Source organism: Schistocerca serialis, chromosome 2, assembly GCF_023864345.2.
Source record: "Schistocerca serialis cubense isolate TAMUIC-IGC-003099 chromosome 2, iqSchSeri2.2, whole genome shotgun sequence".
Classification (NCBI taxonomy): domain Eukaryota; kingdom Metazoa; phylum Arthropoda; class Insecta; order Orthoptera; family Acrididae; genus Schistocerca; species Schistocerca serialis.
In genome coordinates this window covers 974,204,406-974,222,067 of record NC_064639.1, presented here as the reverse complement: position 1 = coordinate 974,222,067, position 17,662 = coordinate 974,204,406, and the positions used below count along the sequence as shown (strand labels likewise).

The 17,662-nt window shown below is 39.7% G+C and overlaps 1 protein-coding gene across 5 annotated transcripts in view; it reads right to left on the bottom strand.

Moving 5' to 3' along the window:
- Positions 1 to 17,662, bottom strand: part of LOC126458379 (ATP-dependent DNA/RNA helicase DHX36) — a 243,218-nt gene that overhangs the window by 174,719 nt on the left and 50,837 nt on the right. For 4 of the 5 annotated variants that reach the window (XM_050095356.1, XM_050095357.1, XM_050095358.1 and 1 more), the window contains exon 3: positions 9,236 to 9,291. The exons of the other annotated variant lie outside the window; for it this stretch is intronic. In XM_050095356.1, the coding sequence (XP_049951313.1) occupies positions 9,236 to 9,291 (56 nt within the window). The remainder of the gene's footprint in view (positions 1 to 9,235; positions 9,292 to 17,662) is intronic. 5 annotated transcript variants of the gene reach the window in all.

The window sequence follows — 17,662 nt, the reverse complement described above, 5'->3', positions numbered from 1 at the left end:
TGTTGGCTGGAGGGACATAAGACGTCTTCATGGGAGCATTCCTTCTGTCCTTTCCGGCCTGCTGGTTGTGTAGCAGGTGACTTTGCCCTGGGAGGCGACTGTTTGGTGGCTTCTTGCACAGCTGGACGAGGAAACAGCGATGCTACAATGGCACTGGGCAATTTCACAACTGCAATGCTGAATTTGAGGTCGCATCTCTGTGTGACCATGTCTTCTATGGAGTGAGATGTAGCAAGAACAGTACTGTAAGTGCCAGATGGAAGAATGCGACTAGCCAGTAACTTGCGAGTGACAGGGCAAGGCACTTTTTCTTTTGCCGTATCTCCTGAACAGCCTGCTCAATGAGATACACAGGATAATCTCAAGAGGATGCAGCATGATCGCCATTGCAGTTTTTACAGCGGGGAGGCGGAGGCAGAAAACTGCCCTTGTGCGCATCTCTACCACAAGTTACACATTTGACCGGGAGTTGACAAGACATTCAAGTATGGTTGAAACGATGGCACTGGCAGCAGCGCATTGGATTCAGAATGTATGGTCATGATAACTCTATAGCCTCTTGGATCTTGGATGGAAGCACCACTCTATCAAAGGTGAGAAAAATAGTGCATGTGGGCACTAAGGATCCATCTACCTCTCTCATCACCCACTGGATGGCAATGACACTCTGGTCAGAGAGGTATGTTTGGATTTCTGCCTCAGTCAAACCATCGAGAAGCCTAGTGTAAATAACACCATGGGAAGAATTCAAAGTTCTAAGGGCCTCAACACAAACAGGATAGCCATGGAGAAGTGAAACGGCAAGCAGTTGTTGTGTTTGAGAATCGGAAGTAGTCTCCAAAAGCAAAGTGTCATTCCATAAACGAGAGCAGGATTTCACAAGGCCAGCAATTGCATCAACACCTTTCTGAATAAGAAATGGATTTACCGCTACGATGGACTGACCGTCTTTAATAGACGAAACCAGAAACCACAAAGAACTGTGGTGCTGCTGGGAGGGTCTTTGAATCGGGAGCTCCATTCCGTTTATGTTTGGTAGACATGGACTGCGAAGATGATGAATGGCTCATTGTGAGAAAATCCCCCATGACTGCCAGTGTGTCTGATAGTGCACTCCTTCCAATTGGGGGCCCCCCCTCAGAGGGGGGCTCACCTGCTCTAAGTGATTGTTCACGCCTCACGTCTCATCTCCCAAATACCTGACACAGGAACTAATCGGCAATTTGGGAAGGTAGCAGCTCAGGCAATCACCCTCCCTAGGCCTGGCATGTACCAGGAGGTACGTGCGAACCTACATTGACCCAGGGCTAGGAATTACGTGTTACCCAGTTACCTGTTACACGTTAGACGTGTGGGCTGGCCTTCAGGAATGCATGGGGAGGAGGAAGAGAATGAGGAGCCTCAAACACCGAAGCAGGAAGGAAGGAAAAAAGGAACAAAAAACAGTGGTGAGGCTGTCATTATGTCAGCTACTGAGAATGCAGAACACATTTCCAAAAACACCCCAGACATGTTCCCCAAGGGAGAGGGAAAGGAATAGTAAGAGGATAGACATGCAGCACAGAAGGGAAAAGATGCTGCAAAGGCTGGAGGTCCGTGGTAGCTAACCACAAACCCACCAAAGAGCGGCGAGCCCGCAGGGGGCTGTACAGCTGTGTACCTCATTAATAAATGACCTACAAAATCTTTAAAGGGGATGACACCAGAAGAAGTGTTTACTGGAAGAAAATCGAACCCTTGGCGTTTAAGAGTATTTGGCAGTAAGGCCTTCATTCATGTACCTAAAACAAGCAGACATAATAGGAATAAGAAGAGCATTAAATGCATACTTGGGATACTGTGAACAGAGCAAAGCATGTCACTTATTTCAACCACCCAACAAAAATTAATAAGAACAAGAGATGTAAGATTTAAAGAAAATATTGTTCAAGCGGAATATGATACAACAGCATCTAAGAAGTTTCAGGAGCCAATAATTATTCCCACAATGAAGCAGTAGTTGAATATTAACCTATTACAGATGAGGAGTATGACGACTCAAGATGTTTTGTATCTGATCAAAGCAGTTCACAACATTCAAATTCATCAGAGGCAAAAAAATCTTTGACTCCTCACAACAAAGTCAAACGTTCAGAAGATCATTGAGAATCCTGAAACCAATAAAAATGAATGATTATGGGACCTACTACTTTACAGTGACAGAGAACTCAGATACATCATCAGTAGAAGAAGCTTTACACAGTAAAGAATCACACAACTTTATTCAACCAATTAAAGAAGAATTGCAGTCATATACCAAAAATCAGACATATGAAAGGGCAAGGTTACTTTCAGATATAAACCCAATAGAAACCAAACAGATTTAAAGACTAAAAAGAATCTGCAAGGGAACACCTTTAGGCGCAAAGTATGGCTAGTATTAAAGGATCTGCACAGACAAAGGGTGGAAACTAAGAAGGGACCAATCAGCTTGGTCATTGGTCCCTGTTATGGATGGATCAATCTCATTATATAGAAAAAATATTAAATACACATTACACTGAGGACTGCAATCCAGTTTTAACACCTTTGGCCATCAGTCAACTACTTACACATTATATGAGCCACAAGACAGACAGAGAGAGAAAAGCCATGAGAAATATGCCCTGAAGAGAAGCTGTAGGTAGCTTGATGTGTGCACACCTGGGAACCAGACCTCATCTCGCATATGCAACTGCAATTTTAAGTCGCTTCAACAATGCTCCAGACATGCCTCACAGGCAGGTAGTTAAAAGAATAATGAAATACTTGAAGCCGACTAAGAACTTCAAGTTGCAATTTTCTAAAGAAGAAAATCAAAACATGACAGGATATAGTGATGCAGACTGAAGAGGAGACAAAGAGGACAATAAGACAGTCACTGGTTTTCTGTTTAAATCACAAGGAGTTGTTATTTCCCGTAACAGTACAAAACAACCCATAGTAACTTTATCAACTATTGAAGGTGAATACCCTGGCCTCAGTTTGTAACAGGCACTGCGACTACAGAGGTTAGAAAAGGAAGCCCCCTTGCCCTGAAAAAGACCCTATACAGCTTCATTGTGATAACAAAGGTGCAGTTGACTTATCCAAAACAAGTGGCTAAAGTGCACAACAAATGTGTACGAAAGGAAGATCTATGAAGACAAGAGACGATGAGCATTTGTACAATACATCAAGGAAACTGGAGCTACAAAATGATAAAGATGACGATGAATTACACACGCCAACAATGGAAAATCCAAATATGATACTTAAAAAACTATCACTCACCATTTCTTCACATTTTACAGTTAAATTTCTTGAATTAAGTGATTTCTTAGAGAATTTAACAGCTTTTATACACTTAAAATAATTTAAAAGAAGATGTAATGAATGTAGATGGCATTGGTAACACTGCTGAAAAACATTTGCTGGCAAAAAAAGGTAAATTCTATTTTTGTGTTAACAGATGGTGTTTTGTTTACTGTCAACCTAACCTCACTTTCCCGTTTCCAGTACATGTGCTTAGTACAATGTCCAATCGTGGTTGTAAAAACAACTCTGCTGACAGTTTTTGCTATATTTGTGGTGAATTTGTGATTAAACAACACCAAAGAAACATTACAGAATTTGTGAAAAAGGTTTATCTATCATGCTTTGTATTTAAACTTGGTGATCAAGATAAATCTTGGGCACCGCATAAGGTATGTTATGTGTGTGTCACAGATCTGAGAAAATGGACCAAAAAGGGGGAAAAAGCCATTAGATTTGCTGTTCCTATGATATGGAGGGAGCCAAGAAATCATTACAATGATTTCTACTTTTGCAGTGTTGATATTACTGGTCATAATTCGAAAAACAATACGGTAATAAGCTACCCTAACCTTCCGTCTTCCATCTGACCAGTAGGGCATGGTGTAATTTGCCGGTTCCTGAACCACCGTTGTTGTTGTTGTGGTCTTCAGTCCCGAGACTGGTTTGATACAGCTCTCCATGCTACTCTATCCTGTGCAAGCTTCTTCATCTCCCAGTACCTACTGCAACCTACATCCTTCTGAATCTGCTTAGTGTATTGATCTCTTGGTCTCCCTCTACGATTTTTACCCTCCATGCTGCCCTCCAAAGCTAAATTTGTGATCCCATCATGCCTCAAAACATGTCCTACCAACCGATCCCTTCTTCTAGTCAACTTGTGCCACAAACTTCTCTTCTCCCCAATCCTATTCAATACCTCCTCATTAATTACGTGATCTACCCACCTTATCTTCAGCATTCTTCTGTAGCACCACATTTCGAAAGCTTCTATTCTCTTCTTGTCCAAACTGGTTATCGTCCATGTTTCACTTCCATTCATGGCTACACTCCATACAAATGCTTTCAGAAACGACTTCCTGACACTTAAATCTATACTCGATGTTAACAAATTTCTCTTCTTCAGAAACGATTTCCTTGCCATTGCCGGTCTACATTTTATATCCTCTCTACTTCGACCATCATAAGTTATTTTACTCCCCAAATAGCAAAACTCCTTTACTACTTTAAGTGTCTCATTTCCTAATCTAATCCTCTCAGCATCACCCAATTCAATTTGACTACATTCCATTATCCCCGTTTTGCTTTTGTTGATGTTCATCTTATATCCTCCTTTCAAGACACTGTCCATTCCGTTCAACTGCTCTTCCAAGTCCTTTGCTGTCTCTGACAGAATTACAATGTCATCGGCGAACCTCAAAGTTTTTATTTCTTCTCCATGAATTTTAATACCTACTCCGAATTTTTCTTTTGTTTCCTTTACTGCTTGCTCAATATACAGATTGAATAACATCGGGGAGAGGCTACAACCCTGTCTCACTCCTTTCCCAACCACTGCTTCCCTTTCATGCCCCTCGACTCTTATAACTGCCATCTGGTTTCTGTACAAATTGTAAATAGCCTTTCGCTCCCTGTATTTTACCCCTGCCACCTTCAGAATTTGAAAGAGAGTATTCCAGTTAACGTTGTCAAAAGCTTTCTCTAAGTCTACAAATGCTAGAAACGTCGGTTTGCCTTTTCTTAATCTTTCTTCTAAGATAAGTCGTAAGGTTAGTATTGCCTCACGTCTTCCAACATTTCTACGGAATCCAAACTGATCTTCCCCGAGGTCCGCTTCTACCAGTTTTTCCATTCGTCTGTAAAGAATTCGCGTTAGTATTTTGCAGCTGTGACTTATTAAACTGATAGTTCGGTAATTTTCACATCTGTCAACACCTACTTTCTTTGGGATTGGAATTATTATATTCTTCTTGAAGTCTGTGGGTATTTCGCCTGTCTCATACATCTTGCTCACCAGATGGTAGAGTTTTGTCATGACTGGCTCTCCCAAGGCCATCAGTAGTTCCAATGGAATGTTGTCTACTCCCGGGGCCTTGTTTCGACTCAGGTCTCTCAGTGCTCTGTGAAACTCTTCACGCAGTATCTTATCTCCCATTTTATCTTCATATACATCCTCTTCCATTTCCATAATATTGTCCTCAAGTACATAGCCCTTGTATAGACCCTCTATATACTCCTTCCACCTTTCTGCCTTCCCTTCTTTGCCTAGAACTGGGTTGCCATCTGAGCTCTTGATATTCGTACAAGTGGTTCTCTTCTCTCCAAAGGTCTCTTTAATTTTCCTGTAGGCAGTATCTATCTTACCCCCAGTGAGACAAGCCTCTACATCCTTACATTTGTCCTCTAGCCATCCCTGCTTAGCCATTTTGCACTTCCTGTCGATCTCATTTTTGAGACGTTTGTATTCCTTTTTGCCTGCTTAATTTACTGCATTTTTATATTTTCTCCTTTCATCAATTAAATTCAATATTTCTTCTGTTACCCAAGGATTTCTATTAGCCCTCGTCTTTTTACCTACTTGATCCTCTGCTGCCTTCACTACTTCATCCCTCAGAGCTACCCATTCTTCTTCTACTGTATTTCTTTCCCCCATTCCTGTCAATTGTTCCCTTATGCTCTCACTGAAACTCTGTACCACCTCCGGTTCTTTCAGTTTATCCAGGTCCCATCTCCTTAAATTCCCGCCTTTTTGCAGTTTCTTCAGTTTCAATCTGCAGTTCATAACCAATAGATTGTGGTCAGAATCCACATCTGCCCTGGAAATGTCTTACAATTTAAAATCTGGTTCCTAAATCTCTGTCTTACCATTATATAATCTATCTGATACCTTTTAGTATCTCCAGGATTCTTCCAGGTATACAACCGTCTTTCATGATTCTTGAACCAAGTGTTAGTTATGATTAAGTTATGCTCTGTGCAAAATTCTACAAGGCGGCTTCCTCTTTCATTTCTTCCCCCCAATCCATATTCACCTACTATGTTTCCTTCTCTCCCTTTTCCTACTGACGAATTCCAGTCACCCATGACTATTAAATTTTCGTTTCCCTTCACTACATGAATAATTTATTTTATCTCGTCATACATTTCATCTATTTCTTCATCATCTGTAGAGCTAGTTGGCATATAAACTTGTACTACTGTAGTAGGCATGGGCTTTGTGTCTATCTTGGCCACAATAATGCGTTCACTATGCTGTTTGTAGTAGCTAACCCGCACTCCTATTTTTTTATTCATTATTAAACCTACTCCTGCATTACCCCTATTTGATTTTGTATTTATAACCCTGTAATCACCTGACCAAAAGTCTTGCTCCTCCTGCCACCGAACTTCACTAATTCCCACTATATCTAACTTTAACCTATCCATTTCCCTTTTTAAATTTTCTAACCTACCTGCCCGATTAAGGGATATGACATTCCACGCTCCGATCCGTAGAATGCCAGTTTTCTTTCTCCTGATAACGACATCATCTTGAGTAGTCCCCGCCCGGAGATCCGAATGGGGGACTATTTTACCTCCGGAATATTTTACCCAAGAGGACGCCATCATCATTTAATCATACAGTAAAGCTGCATGTCCTCGGGAAAAATTACAGCTGTAGTTTCCCCTTGCTTTCAGCCGTTCGCAGTACCAGCACAGCAAGGCCGTTTTGGTTAATGTTACAAGGCCAGATCAGTCAATCATCCAGACTGTTTCCCCTGCAACTACTGAAAAGGCTGCTGCCCCTCTTCAGGAACCACTTTTTTGTCTGGCCTCTCAACAGATACACCTCCGTTGTGGTTGCACCTACGGTACGGCCATCTGTATCGCTGAGGCACGCAAGCCTCCCCACCAACGGCAAGGTCCATGGTTCGTGGGGGGAACCACCAGATGATTTAAATTCTGTTCCAACAGAAGTATTTTCTGATGCACAGTGTGATTTACATGGACCATGGTCATTGTAATACAGAAAGTCTAGAGCCCAAATTGTTTACTCAGACTGAGCTTAACCATTTGGTTAGAGATCTGGCCATAACGAAAGAAAAATCTGATTTGCTTGGCTCTAGATTAAAAGAAAAGAACTTATGGGCAGTTGGAATCAGCATATACATGTATAGAAAGAGACAGCAGCAATTTTCCAAGTTTTTTCAACAAGAAGGTGATTTAGTGTACTGCTCAGACATTCCCAGTCTGATGAATGAGTTTGGTATTGAATACAAAAAGGAAGACTGGAGACTGTTTATTGATTCATCCAAAACTAGTTTAAAGGCTGTTTTATTACACAATGGTAACATGTGTGCATCTATACCTGCTGGAGCCCGCATCTCGTGGTCGTGCGGTAGCGTTCTCGCTTCCCACGCCCGGGTTCCCGGGTTCGATTCCCGGCGGGGTCAGGGATTTTCTCTGCCTCGTGATGGCTGGGTGTTGTGTGATGTCCTTAGGTTAGTTAGGTTTAAGTAGTTCTAAGTTCTAGGGGACTGATGACCATAGATGTTAAGTCCCATAGTGCTCAGAGCCATTTGAACCATTTATACCTGCTGGACATTCTGTACACATGAAAGAAATCTATGAAAACCTAGACATAAGCTACACTGCTCATGGTTGGATGATACGTGGCAATCTAAAAGTAACATGCATGCTCCTTGGTCAGCAAGGTGGCTTTACCAAATTTCCATGTTTCTTGTGTGAATGGGATAGTAGGGCTAGGGATCCACAATGGTGCAGAAAGAAATGGCCTGTGAGGGAGTCTTTAAAACCTGGTGAGAAGAACATTCTTCGCAAAAACTTTGTAGATCCAAAAAACGTATTCCTACCACCTCTACATATAAAGTTAGGCCTAATGAAAAAGGTTGTAAAGGCTTTGCCTAAAGATGGACCATGTTTTAAGTATCTCTGCCAGAAGTTTCCACACCTTTCAGAAGCTAAACTAAAAGAAGGCATCTTTGTCGGGCCTGACATTAAAAAATTGATGTTTAATGTTAACTTTGAATCCACAATGACCTTAAATGAGAAAGAAGGATGGGTATCATTCAAGCAAGTCGTTACAAAGTTCTTAGGACATGAAAAAGACCCAGATATGTTTCTATAATAGCTACAATGCTATAAACGTTTAAAACTTCAGGATGTTTATTGAGCCTGAAAGTTCACTTTTTGAACAGTCACCTTGATTACTTCCCATACAATATGGGAGATGTTAGAGAGGAGCAAGGAGAGCGTTTTCAACAGGACATTAATGTGATTGAAAAACGCTATCAAGGCCACTGGAACACCAACATGATGGGGGACTACTGTTGGTCACTTCACCGAGAAGTTCAGCAAGCAACTCATCGTAGAAAAAGCTACACAAGAAGCTTCAAAGAAAAGAAGAGAAAGAAAATACAAACCAATTCCAGCTGAGCGAACCCTCTATTAACACACAGTATTGTTTTAAGTAGCTTACTGTAAATACAAACCATGCTTATGTCGTAACAAAGCATTTCATTAATTTCCCTGTTTACTGTTTAGCATAGGAATTTGATACTATATAATAAAAAGCATGTTGCACAAGAACTATGGGTGATCCAAAAAAACTAAGGCCAGATTTGGATTCAGCTCATACAAATCTATAAAGATCAGCTATCAAAGTAAAAAAAAATTTTCATTGACCTGTGTTATGTACTTAAAAAAAAGTTCAAACATGTAAAGAAATATATACATCAATCATGTTTCTGTTAACTATATTTTTGCATTAAGAATATACAGACATAGAGGGCTATTAAGAAAGAGTGAGAGGAAAAACAAAGAAGTAATAATGTATAACTGACACAATACCAACTCTTTCCTACATAAAACAAATATATAAGAAACCAGAACTGAGAATATTAGAAAAACAAGATTCACTTACCACCAATATCTTTTCTTCCAATCTCTTCCTCTTGTGCAGATCCCTGTAGTACAAACCTGTGAAGAATTATTTGCGCAGGAATAACAACATGAATCTTATTTGACATTTGATTGAAACATGACAAAATATTTTCTGTTATTTCTGAAATATTTAACAAAATCTACTGATGAATCCTCAACTAAAATTCCTATTTCTATTTATAATTTCAATAACAACATAACAGCCTAATATATATATCTCAAATGAAAGAAATGAGCACTACAGTAGCAGCTAGCGCTGACTGCAAAAACAGAACAGTTTCATCAACAGAGGATATGATGATTTGTTTTGTTTTGCATCAGAGATGAGGAAGGAGCTGTCACTCACAGGGGAGTTCCATAGAATTACTTCCTCTCTGTTTTTTTTTTTTAGTGTTTCCTCAGTTTGTATTTTACCTGACCACTTAAATTTTGATTTACTTCAATAAATTATGTTTTCAATATTTCCAGTTTCTTTTTCTCTCACTGTACCACGGCCCACATTTCACTTCGATGTATTGCCTTGCTCCATATTCAATTGCACAAACTTATCCATCAATTAACCCATCTATTCCAAAAATCTCCTACTAACACATAATTTTCATATTGTTGTTGAAAATAACAACAACAACAATAATAATAATAATAATAATAAAAACCAACAGAACTCTATTTTAAAAATTTCTTATTTTAATATTCACATAGGGTAAATAAGAAATAACAGTTCTCAATAAGGCACTCTTCTTAGAATTCTTCTGTTATTCTTTTCTTCCTTCTTTTAGTATGGGTGCAAGCAAAATCATAAATATGAAATAACAGTTTCCAACACAGCCGGTTTTGAAAGTATTAACATGTATTTCCTAACTTTACTCATTGCTTTTTGAACACAAGTAGGTGATGTGTTTTTTGCAAACATGTTTATTAAATTTTCAACACAGTAAGTTTGCTTTACTGTCATTGCAGAAAAAGATGTAATGTGCACAGTGTAGGTTTTCTTGTTGTTACTGATTTTGACACATCCACCACATCATCATTGTTTTGGATCCTTCTGACCATTCTCAGAGAATTTTCCGTTCTTAGGAAATATGTCCTTGATGCAATGTGTTCTGGTATGAGTTAATTCACAAGTTCCTCCAAGAATATTCTCCTTCTAGTCAATTTTCTTGCATTCCAATTAGTGCCAAACTCTACAAGACATATACATTATAAGCAGAAAATCAACATTACTGTGGGAAACCATTATTGACAACTTCTTGGTTTTTCATTTGCAGGTATGTATATCTGTTAGGTGATCAAGTGCGCCTTCAGCAATTTTCATTGAATCATAATTCAAAATCATTTTTGCCTTCTTATCAGCCCTATAACTGATTTCATCATTATGCTGGCATGTGCCAGTTCTCATTATTACAGCCTTCTTTTTCCTCTTCGGAAATTAACTGACCACAGTAGCTATGATCCTCCTTGCCGGTCATGTTTTCTGGAAGCTCTGGCTTATTTTAAAGCATAGTTCCTAACACTCTTAACTTCTTTTTCAGGGATAACTGCCTCTTTGCTCTTTGATGTAAAAAAGTTGTCACTTGTCATATTCTGACCCCGTAACTCACAAGTGAGATCAGCAACGACCCTCAAATTGCCAGATTTTATTTTATTTTTTTCCTGTGAAATTTGGGCTTTCAGTGTGTATGAAGATTTTTTGCCACACAGTGTCCTTATTTTGATCCCATATTTTGCCAGTCCCCCCATGAACCATGGACCTTGCCGTTGGTGGGGAGGCTTGCGTGCCTCAGCGATACAGATAGCCGTACCGTAGGTGCAACCACAACGGAGGGGTATCTGTTGAGAGGCCAGACAAACATGTGGTTCCTGAAGAGGGGCAGCAGCCTTTTCAGTAGTTGCAAGGGCAACAGTCTGGATGATTGACTGATCTGGCCTTGTAACAATAACCAAAACGGCCTTGCTGTGCTGGTACTGCGAACGGCTGAAAGCAAGGGGAAACTAGAGCCGTAATTTTTCCCGAGGGCATGCAGCTTTACTGTATGATTAAATGATGATGGCGTCCTCTTGGGTAAAATATTCCGGAGGTAAAATAGTCCCCCATTCGGATCTCCGGGCGGGGACTACTCAAGAGGATGTCGTTATCAGGAGAAAGAAAACTGGCGTTCTACGGATCGGAGCGTGGAATGTCAGATCCCTTAATCGGGCAGGTAGGTTAGAAAATTTAAAAAGGGAAATGGATAGATTGAAGTTAGATATAGTGGGAATTAGTGAAGTTCGGTGGCAGGAGGAACAAGACTTCTGGTCAGGTGACTACAGGGTTATAAACACAAAATCAAATAGGGGTAATGCAGGAGTAGGTTTAATAATGAATAGGAAAATAGGAATGCGGGTAAGCTACTACAAACAGCATAGTGAACGCATTATTGTGGCCAAGATAGATACGAAGCCCACACCTACTACAGTAGTACAAGTTTATATGCCAACTAGCTCTGCAGATGACGAAGAAATTGAAGAAATGTATGATGAAATAAAAGAAATTATTCAGATTGTGAAGGGAGACGAAAATTTAATAGTCATGGGTGACTGGAATTCGAGTGTAGGAAAAGGGAGAGAAGGAAACATAGTAGGTGAACATGGATTGGGGGACAGAAATGAAAGAGGAAGCCGCCTTGTAGAATTTTGCACAGAGCACAACATAATCATAACTAACACTTGGTTTAAGAATCATGAAAGAAGGTTGTATACATGGAAGAACCCTGGAGATACTAAAAGGTATCAGATAGATTATATAATGGTAAGACAGAGATTTAGGAACCAGGTTTTAAATTGTAAGACATTTCCAGGGGCAGATGTGGACTCTGACCACAATCTATTGGTTATGACCTGTAGATTAAAACTGAAGAAACTGCAAAAAGGTGGGAATTTAAGGAGATGGGACCTGGATAAACTAAAAGAACCAGAGGTTGTACAGACATTCAGGGAGAGCATAAGGGAGCAATTGACAGGAATGGGGGAAATAAATACAGTAGAAGAAGAATGGGTAGCTTTGAGGGATGAAGTAGTGAAGGCAGCAGAGGATCAAGTAGGTAAAAAGACGAGGGCTAGTAGAAATCCTTGGGTAACAGAAGAAATATTGAATTTAATTGATGAAAGGAGAAAATATAAAAATGCAGTAAGTGAAACAGGCAAAAAGGAATACAAACGTCTCAAAAATGAGATCGACAGGAAGTGCAAAATGGCTAAGCAGGGATGGCTAGAGGACAAATGTAAGGATGTAGAGGCCTATCTCACTAGGGGTAAGATAAATACCGCCTACAGGAAAATTAAAGAGACCTTTGGAGATAAGAGAACGACTTGTATGAATATCAAGAGCTCAGATGGAAACCCAGTTCTAAGCAAAGAAGGGAAAGCAGAAAGGTGGAAGGAGTATATAGAGGGTCTATACAAGGGCGATGTACTTGAGGACAATATTATGGAAATGGAAGAGGATGTAGATGAAGATAAAATGGGAGATACGATACTGCATGAAGAGTTTCACAGAGCACTGAAAGACCTGAGTCGAAACAAGGCCCCCGGAGTAGACAATATTCCATTGGAACTACTGACGGCCGTGGGAGAGCCAGTCCTGACAAAACTCTACCATCTGGTGAGCAAGATGTATGAAACAGGCGAAATACCCTCAGATTTCAAGAAGAATATAATAATTCCAATCCCAAAGAAAGCAGGTGTTGACAGATGTAAAAATTACCGAACTATCAGCTTAATAAGTCACAGCTGCAAAATACTAACACGAATTCTTTACAGACGAATGGAAATGTTAGTAGAAGCCAACCTCGGGGAAGATCAGTTTGGATTCCGTAGAAACACTGGAACACGTGAGGCAATACTGACCTTACGACTTATCTTAGAAGAAAGATTAAGGAAAGGCAAACCTACGTTTCTAGCATTTGTAGACTTAGAGAAAGCTTTTGACAATGTTGACTGGAATACTCTCTTTCAAATTCTAAAGGTGGCAGGGGTAAAATACAGGGAGCGAAAGGCTATTTACAATTTATACAGAAACCAGATGGCAGTTATAAGAGTCGAGGGACATGAAAGGGAAGCAGTGGTTGGGAAGGGAGTAAGACAGTGTTGTAGCCTCTCCCCGATGTTGTTCAATCTGTATATTGAGCAAGAAGTAAAGGAAACAAAAGAAAAATTCGGAGTCGGTATTAAAATTCATGGAGAAGAAATAAAAACTTTGAGGTTCGCCGATGACATTGTAATTCTGTCAGAGACAGCAAAGGACTTGGAAGAGCAGTTGAATGGAATGGACAGTGTCTTGAAAGGAGGATATAAGATGAACATCAACAAAAGCAAAACAAGGATAATGGAATGTAGTCTAATTAAGTCGGGTGATGCTGAGGGAATTAGATTAGGAAATGAGGCACTTAAAGTAGTAAAGGAGTTTTGCTATTTGGGGAGCAAAATAACTGATGATGGTCGAAGTAGAGAGGATATAAAATGTAGGCTGGCAATGGCAAGGAAAGCGTTTCTGAAGAAGAGAAATTTGTTAACATCCAGTATTGATTTAAGTGTCAGGAAGTCATTTCTGAAAGTATTTGTATGGAGTGTAGTCATGTATGGAAGTGAAACATGGACGATAAATCGTTTGGACAAGAAGAGAATAGAAGCTTTCGAAATGTGGTGCTACAGAAGAATGCTGAAGATTAGATGGGTAGATCACATAACTAATGAGGAAGTATTGAATAGGATTGGGGAGAAGAGAAGTTTGTGGCACAACTTGACCAGAAGAAGGAATCGGTTGGTAGGACATGTTCTGAGGCATCAAGGGATCACCAATTTAGTATTGGAGGGCAGCGTGGAGGGTAAAAATCGTAGAGGGAGACCAAGAGATGAATACACTAAGCAGATTCAGAAGGATGTAGGTTGCAGTAGGTACCGGGAGATGAAAAAGCTTGCACAGGATGGAGTAGCATGGAGAGCTGCATCAAACCAGTCTCAGGACTGAAGACCACAACAACAACAACAACAACATTTTGCCAGTTTATTGGGGATATATTGTTTGAACGGGCAACAATATCTAAATGCTACGAACTGCTTGGTGACAGTAACCTTTGCTTCTAAATTATCAATGTCTGTCCACTGTTTACTATAAACTCACTGCCCCTCAATATTTGATATTTCTGTTATTTCATTTCAAATGAAATTGATTCTCTTGGTTGCATTCCTGGTAGCTCCTGGTGCACCCCTGATGACATTTGAAGCTAATAGGTAGCCATGTTGTGCTAGCGGGTGTAACTGTCATTCTGTATACCCATTTTACAAAGAAAAGACTGTACACTATTTTGTACAGGCTTTAGACTGTCGTCACTGTAATTGGAATGCTTGACATGATCCTCGAACTTGGAAAACACCCACTTAACTTTTGTGGAATTTACGAACCCTTCCAGCTCACCATTTGCCAATGATTTAATTGCCATGGAGTCATAATTCAGACTGAGCACACACAATGAAGATTCACAGAACTGAGAAGTGTTAAATCATTTGTTTGAAAAAGCAAGAATCAGGTCCATTGTTGTAAGCACAGTGTTTTTTGACTGATCACAGTTTGAGCAGTGATAATCTTATTACCATAAAAAATAACTGAATACTAAAACATATTTGACACTAAAGGTTACGATCCGAAAGTTACATATGTCACTATTAAGGTTTATGACCTACTACTAAAAATATTTTGAAACATTTATTACAGACATATTTCTCATCCATTTTTCAGTCACTGAATTTCATAAGGTTAACTTAGTATTGGAATATTGTTCCAATATTCCATTGTTCCAATATTCCATTGGAACTACTGACGGCCGTGGGAGAGCCAGTCCTGACAAAACTCTACCATCTGGTGAGCAAGATGTATGAAACAGGCGAAATACCCTCAGACTTCAAGAAGAATATAATAATTCCAATCCCAAAGAAAGCAGGTGTTGACAGATGTGAAAATTACCGAACTATCAGCTTAATAAGTCACAGCTGCAAAATACTAACACGAATTGTTTACAGACGAATGGAAAAACTAGTAGAAGCCAACCTCGGGGAAGATCAGTTTGGATTCCGTAGAAACACTGGAACACGTGAGGCAATACTGACCTTACGACTTATCTTAGAAGAAAGATTAAGGAAAGGCAAACCTACGTTTCTAGCATTTGTAGACTTAGAGAAAGCTTTTGACAATGTTGACTGGAATACTCTCTTTCAAATTCTAAAGGTGGCAGGGGTAAAATACAGGGAGCGAAAGGCTATTTACAATTTGTACAGAAACCAGATGGCAGTTATAAGAGTCGAGGGGCATGAAAGGGAAGCAGTGGTTGGGAAGGGAGTGAGACAGGGTTGTAGCCTCTCCCCGATTTTATTCAATCTGTATATTGAGCAAGCAGTAAAGGAAAGAAAAGAAAAATTCGGAGTAGGTATTAAAATCCATGGAGAAGAAATAAAAACTTTGAGGTTCGCCGATGACATTGTAATTCTGTCAGAGACAGCAAAGGACTTGGAAGAGCAGTTGAATGGAATGGACAGTGTCTTGAAAGGAGGATATAAGATGAACATCAACAAAAGCAAAACAAGGATAATGGAATGTAGTCTAATTAAGTCAGGTGATGCTGAGGGAATTAGATTAGGAAATGAGGCACTTAAAGTAGTAAAGGAGTTTTGCTATTTGGGGAGCAAAATAACTGATGATGGTCGAAGTAGAGAGGATATAAAATGTAGGCTGGCAATGGCAAGGAAAGTGTTTCTGAAGAAGAGAAATTTGTTAACATCCAGTATAGATTTAAGTGTCAGGAAGTCATTTCTGAAAGTATTCGTATGGAGTATAGCCATGTATGGAAGTGAAACATGGACGATAAATAGTTTGGACAAGAAGAGAATAGAAGCTTTCGAAATGTGGTGCTACAGAAGAATGCTGAAGATTAGATGGGTAGATCACATAACTAATGAGGAAGTATTGAATAGGATTGGGGAGAAGAGAAGTTTGTGGCACAACTTGACCAGAAGAAGGGATCGGTTGGTAGGACATGTTCTGAGGCATCAAGGGATCACCAATTTAGTATTGGAGGGCAGCGTGGAGGGTAAAAATCGTAGAGGAAGACCAAGAGATGAATACACTAAGCAGATTCAGAAGGATGTAGGTTGCAGTAGGTACTGGGAGATGAAAAAGCTTGCACAGGATAGAGTAGCATGGAGAGCTGCATCAAACCAGTCTCAGGACTGAAGACCACAACAACAACAACAACTTAGTATTTAAATGATGAGATATGAAAATTACAATCATTGTTGGTCATATAGACCCGAACAAACAGTGGGGTTAAAAACCAATATCTGACAGCAGTAGGCCTCTTAAATAAAGAAAGCTTTTCCTTCCTCTGAGCTAATCTACTGCTAACAACTTCCCTGGTCCAGTCATCCTGCATAGCTAAACCTCTAGAAAAAAGATTGTCATCATTTCTACCAATGAGTCATTCTGAAATTGATCCTCATAAAGTCAGTTGTCTCTTTTTCAACTACTCAGCATCACTCTCCTCTTAAGTCTTTCTTTCCTCAAACCCATACTCGGAGAAAAGTATGCTGTACATGTCATTCACCAGGTCTGGTCTTCCTTAAAGTCAATCAGATGGGTTATGCTGCCTGCAAATTTTAGCATTTGTTTCCATATAATTCTTCTGGATGTACTGCTGTGTTTTAGAATTAGCACCTGATCCCTATTTCTTTTCTGAAAGTTTCTTTCACTTTTTTCATTACTGTTTCAGTGTTTAGATTGAGCAGCAATGACACAAAACTGCAACCCTACCATACACTCTCTTAAACATCAACTTATCTTTCTTGACTTTCCACTTTTATTACTACAGATTATTGACTTTTAAATGTAGGCACAGTATACATGATGCATCTGTTTCTCTTCTTTATAAATATGAATTATTAACGTTGTGGCTGTGCTCTCTTGTAATGCTTTGTGGTTCCTGGCTGGATGAGGAGAGGGTAGTATGATAGATGGGTGGCTGGTTTCCTCTCCCTACAAGAAAACATGTACACGAGGTCAAAAAACGCTTTATTACAGGAACCAATTAAGTACTTAACTTCAATGATGTTCAGTCTGAAGTTCTGTAGTTAACAGCAATCAAATAACAAGTTCCAATTCTTGAATCTTGCCCTTGTCCATATCAAAACTACATACAATGACTAATGTTCCCTCAAGGTGTGAGGCAACAACTACCACTCTGTAAGACTAGAACACAGTGCGACTTATTGAGGTGCAATGCAAACTGAACCCCTGAGGTGCAATGCAGACTGAACCCCAATGTGACATACTGAGGCACTGAGACTGAGTTATTGAGACAGCTCAGTCGGTAGCAGTGGCCTA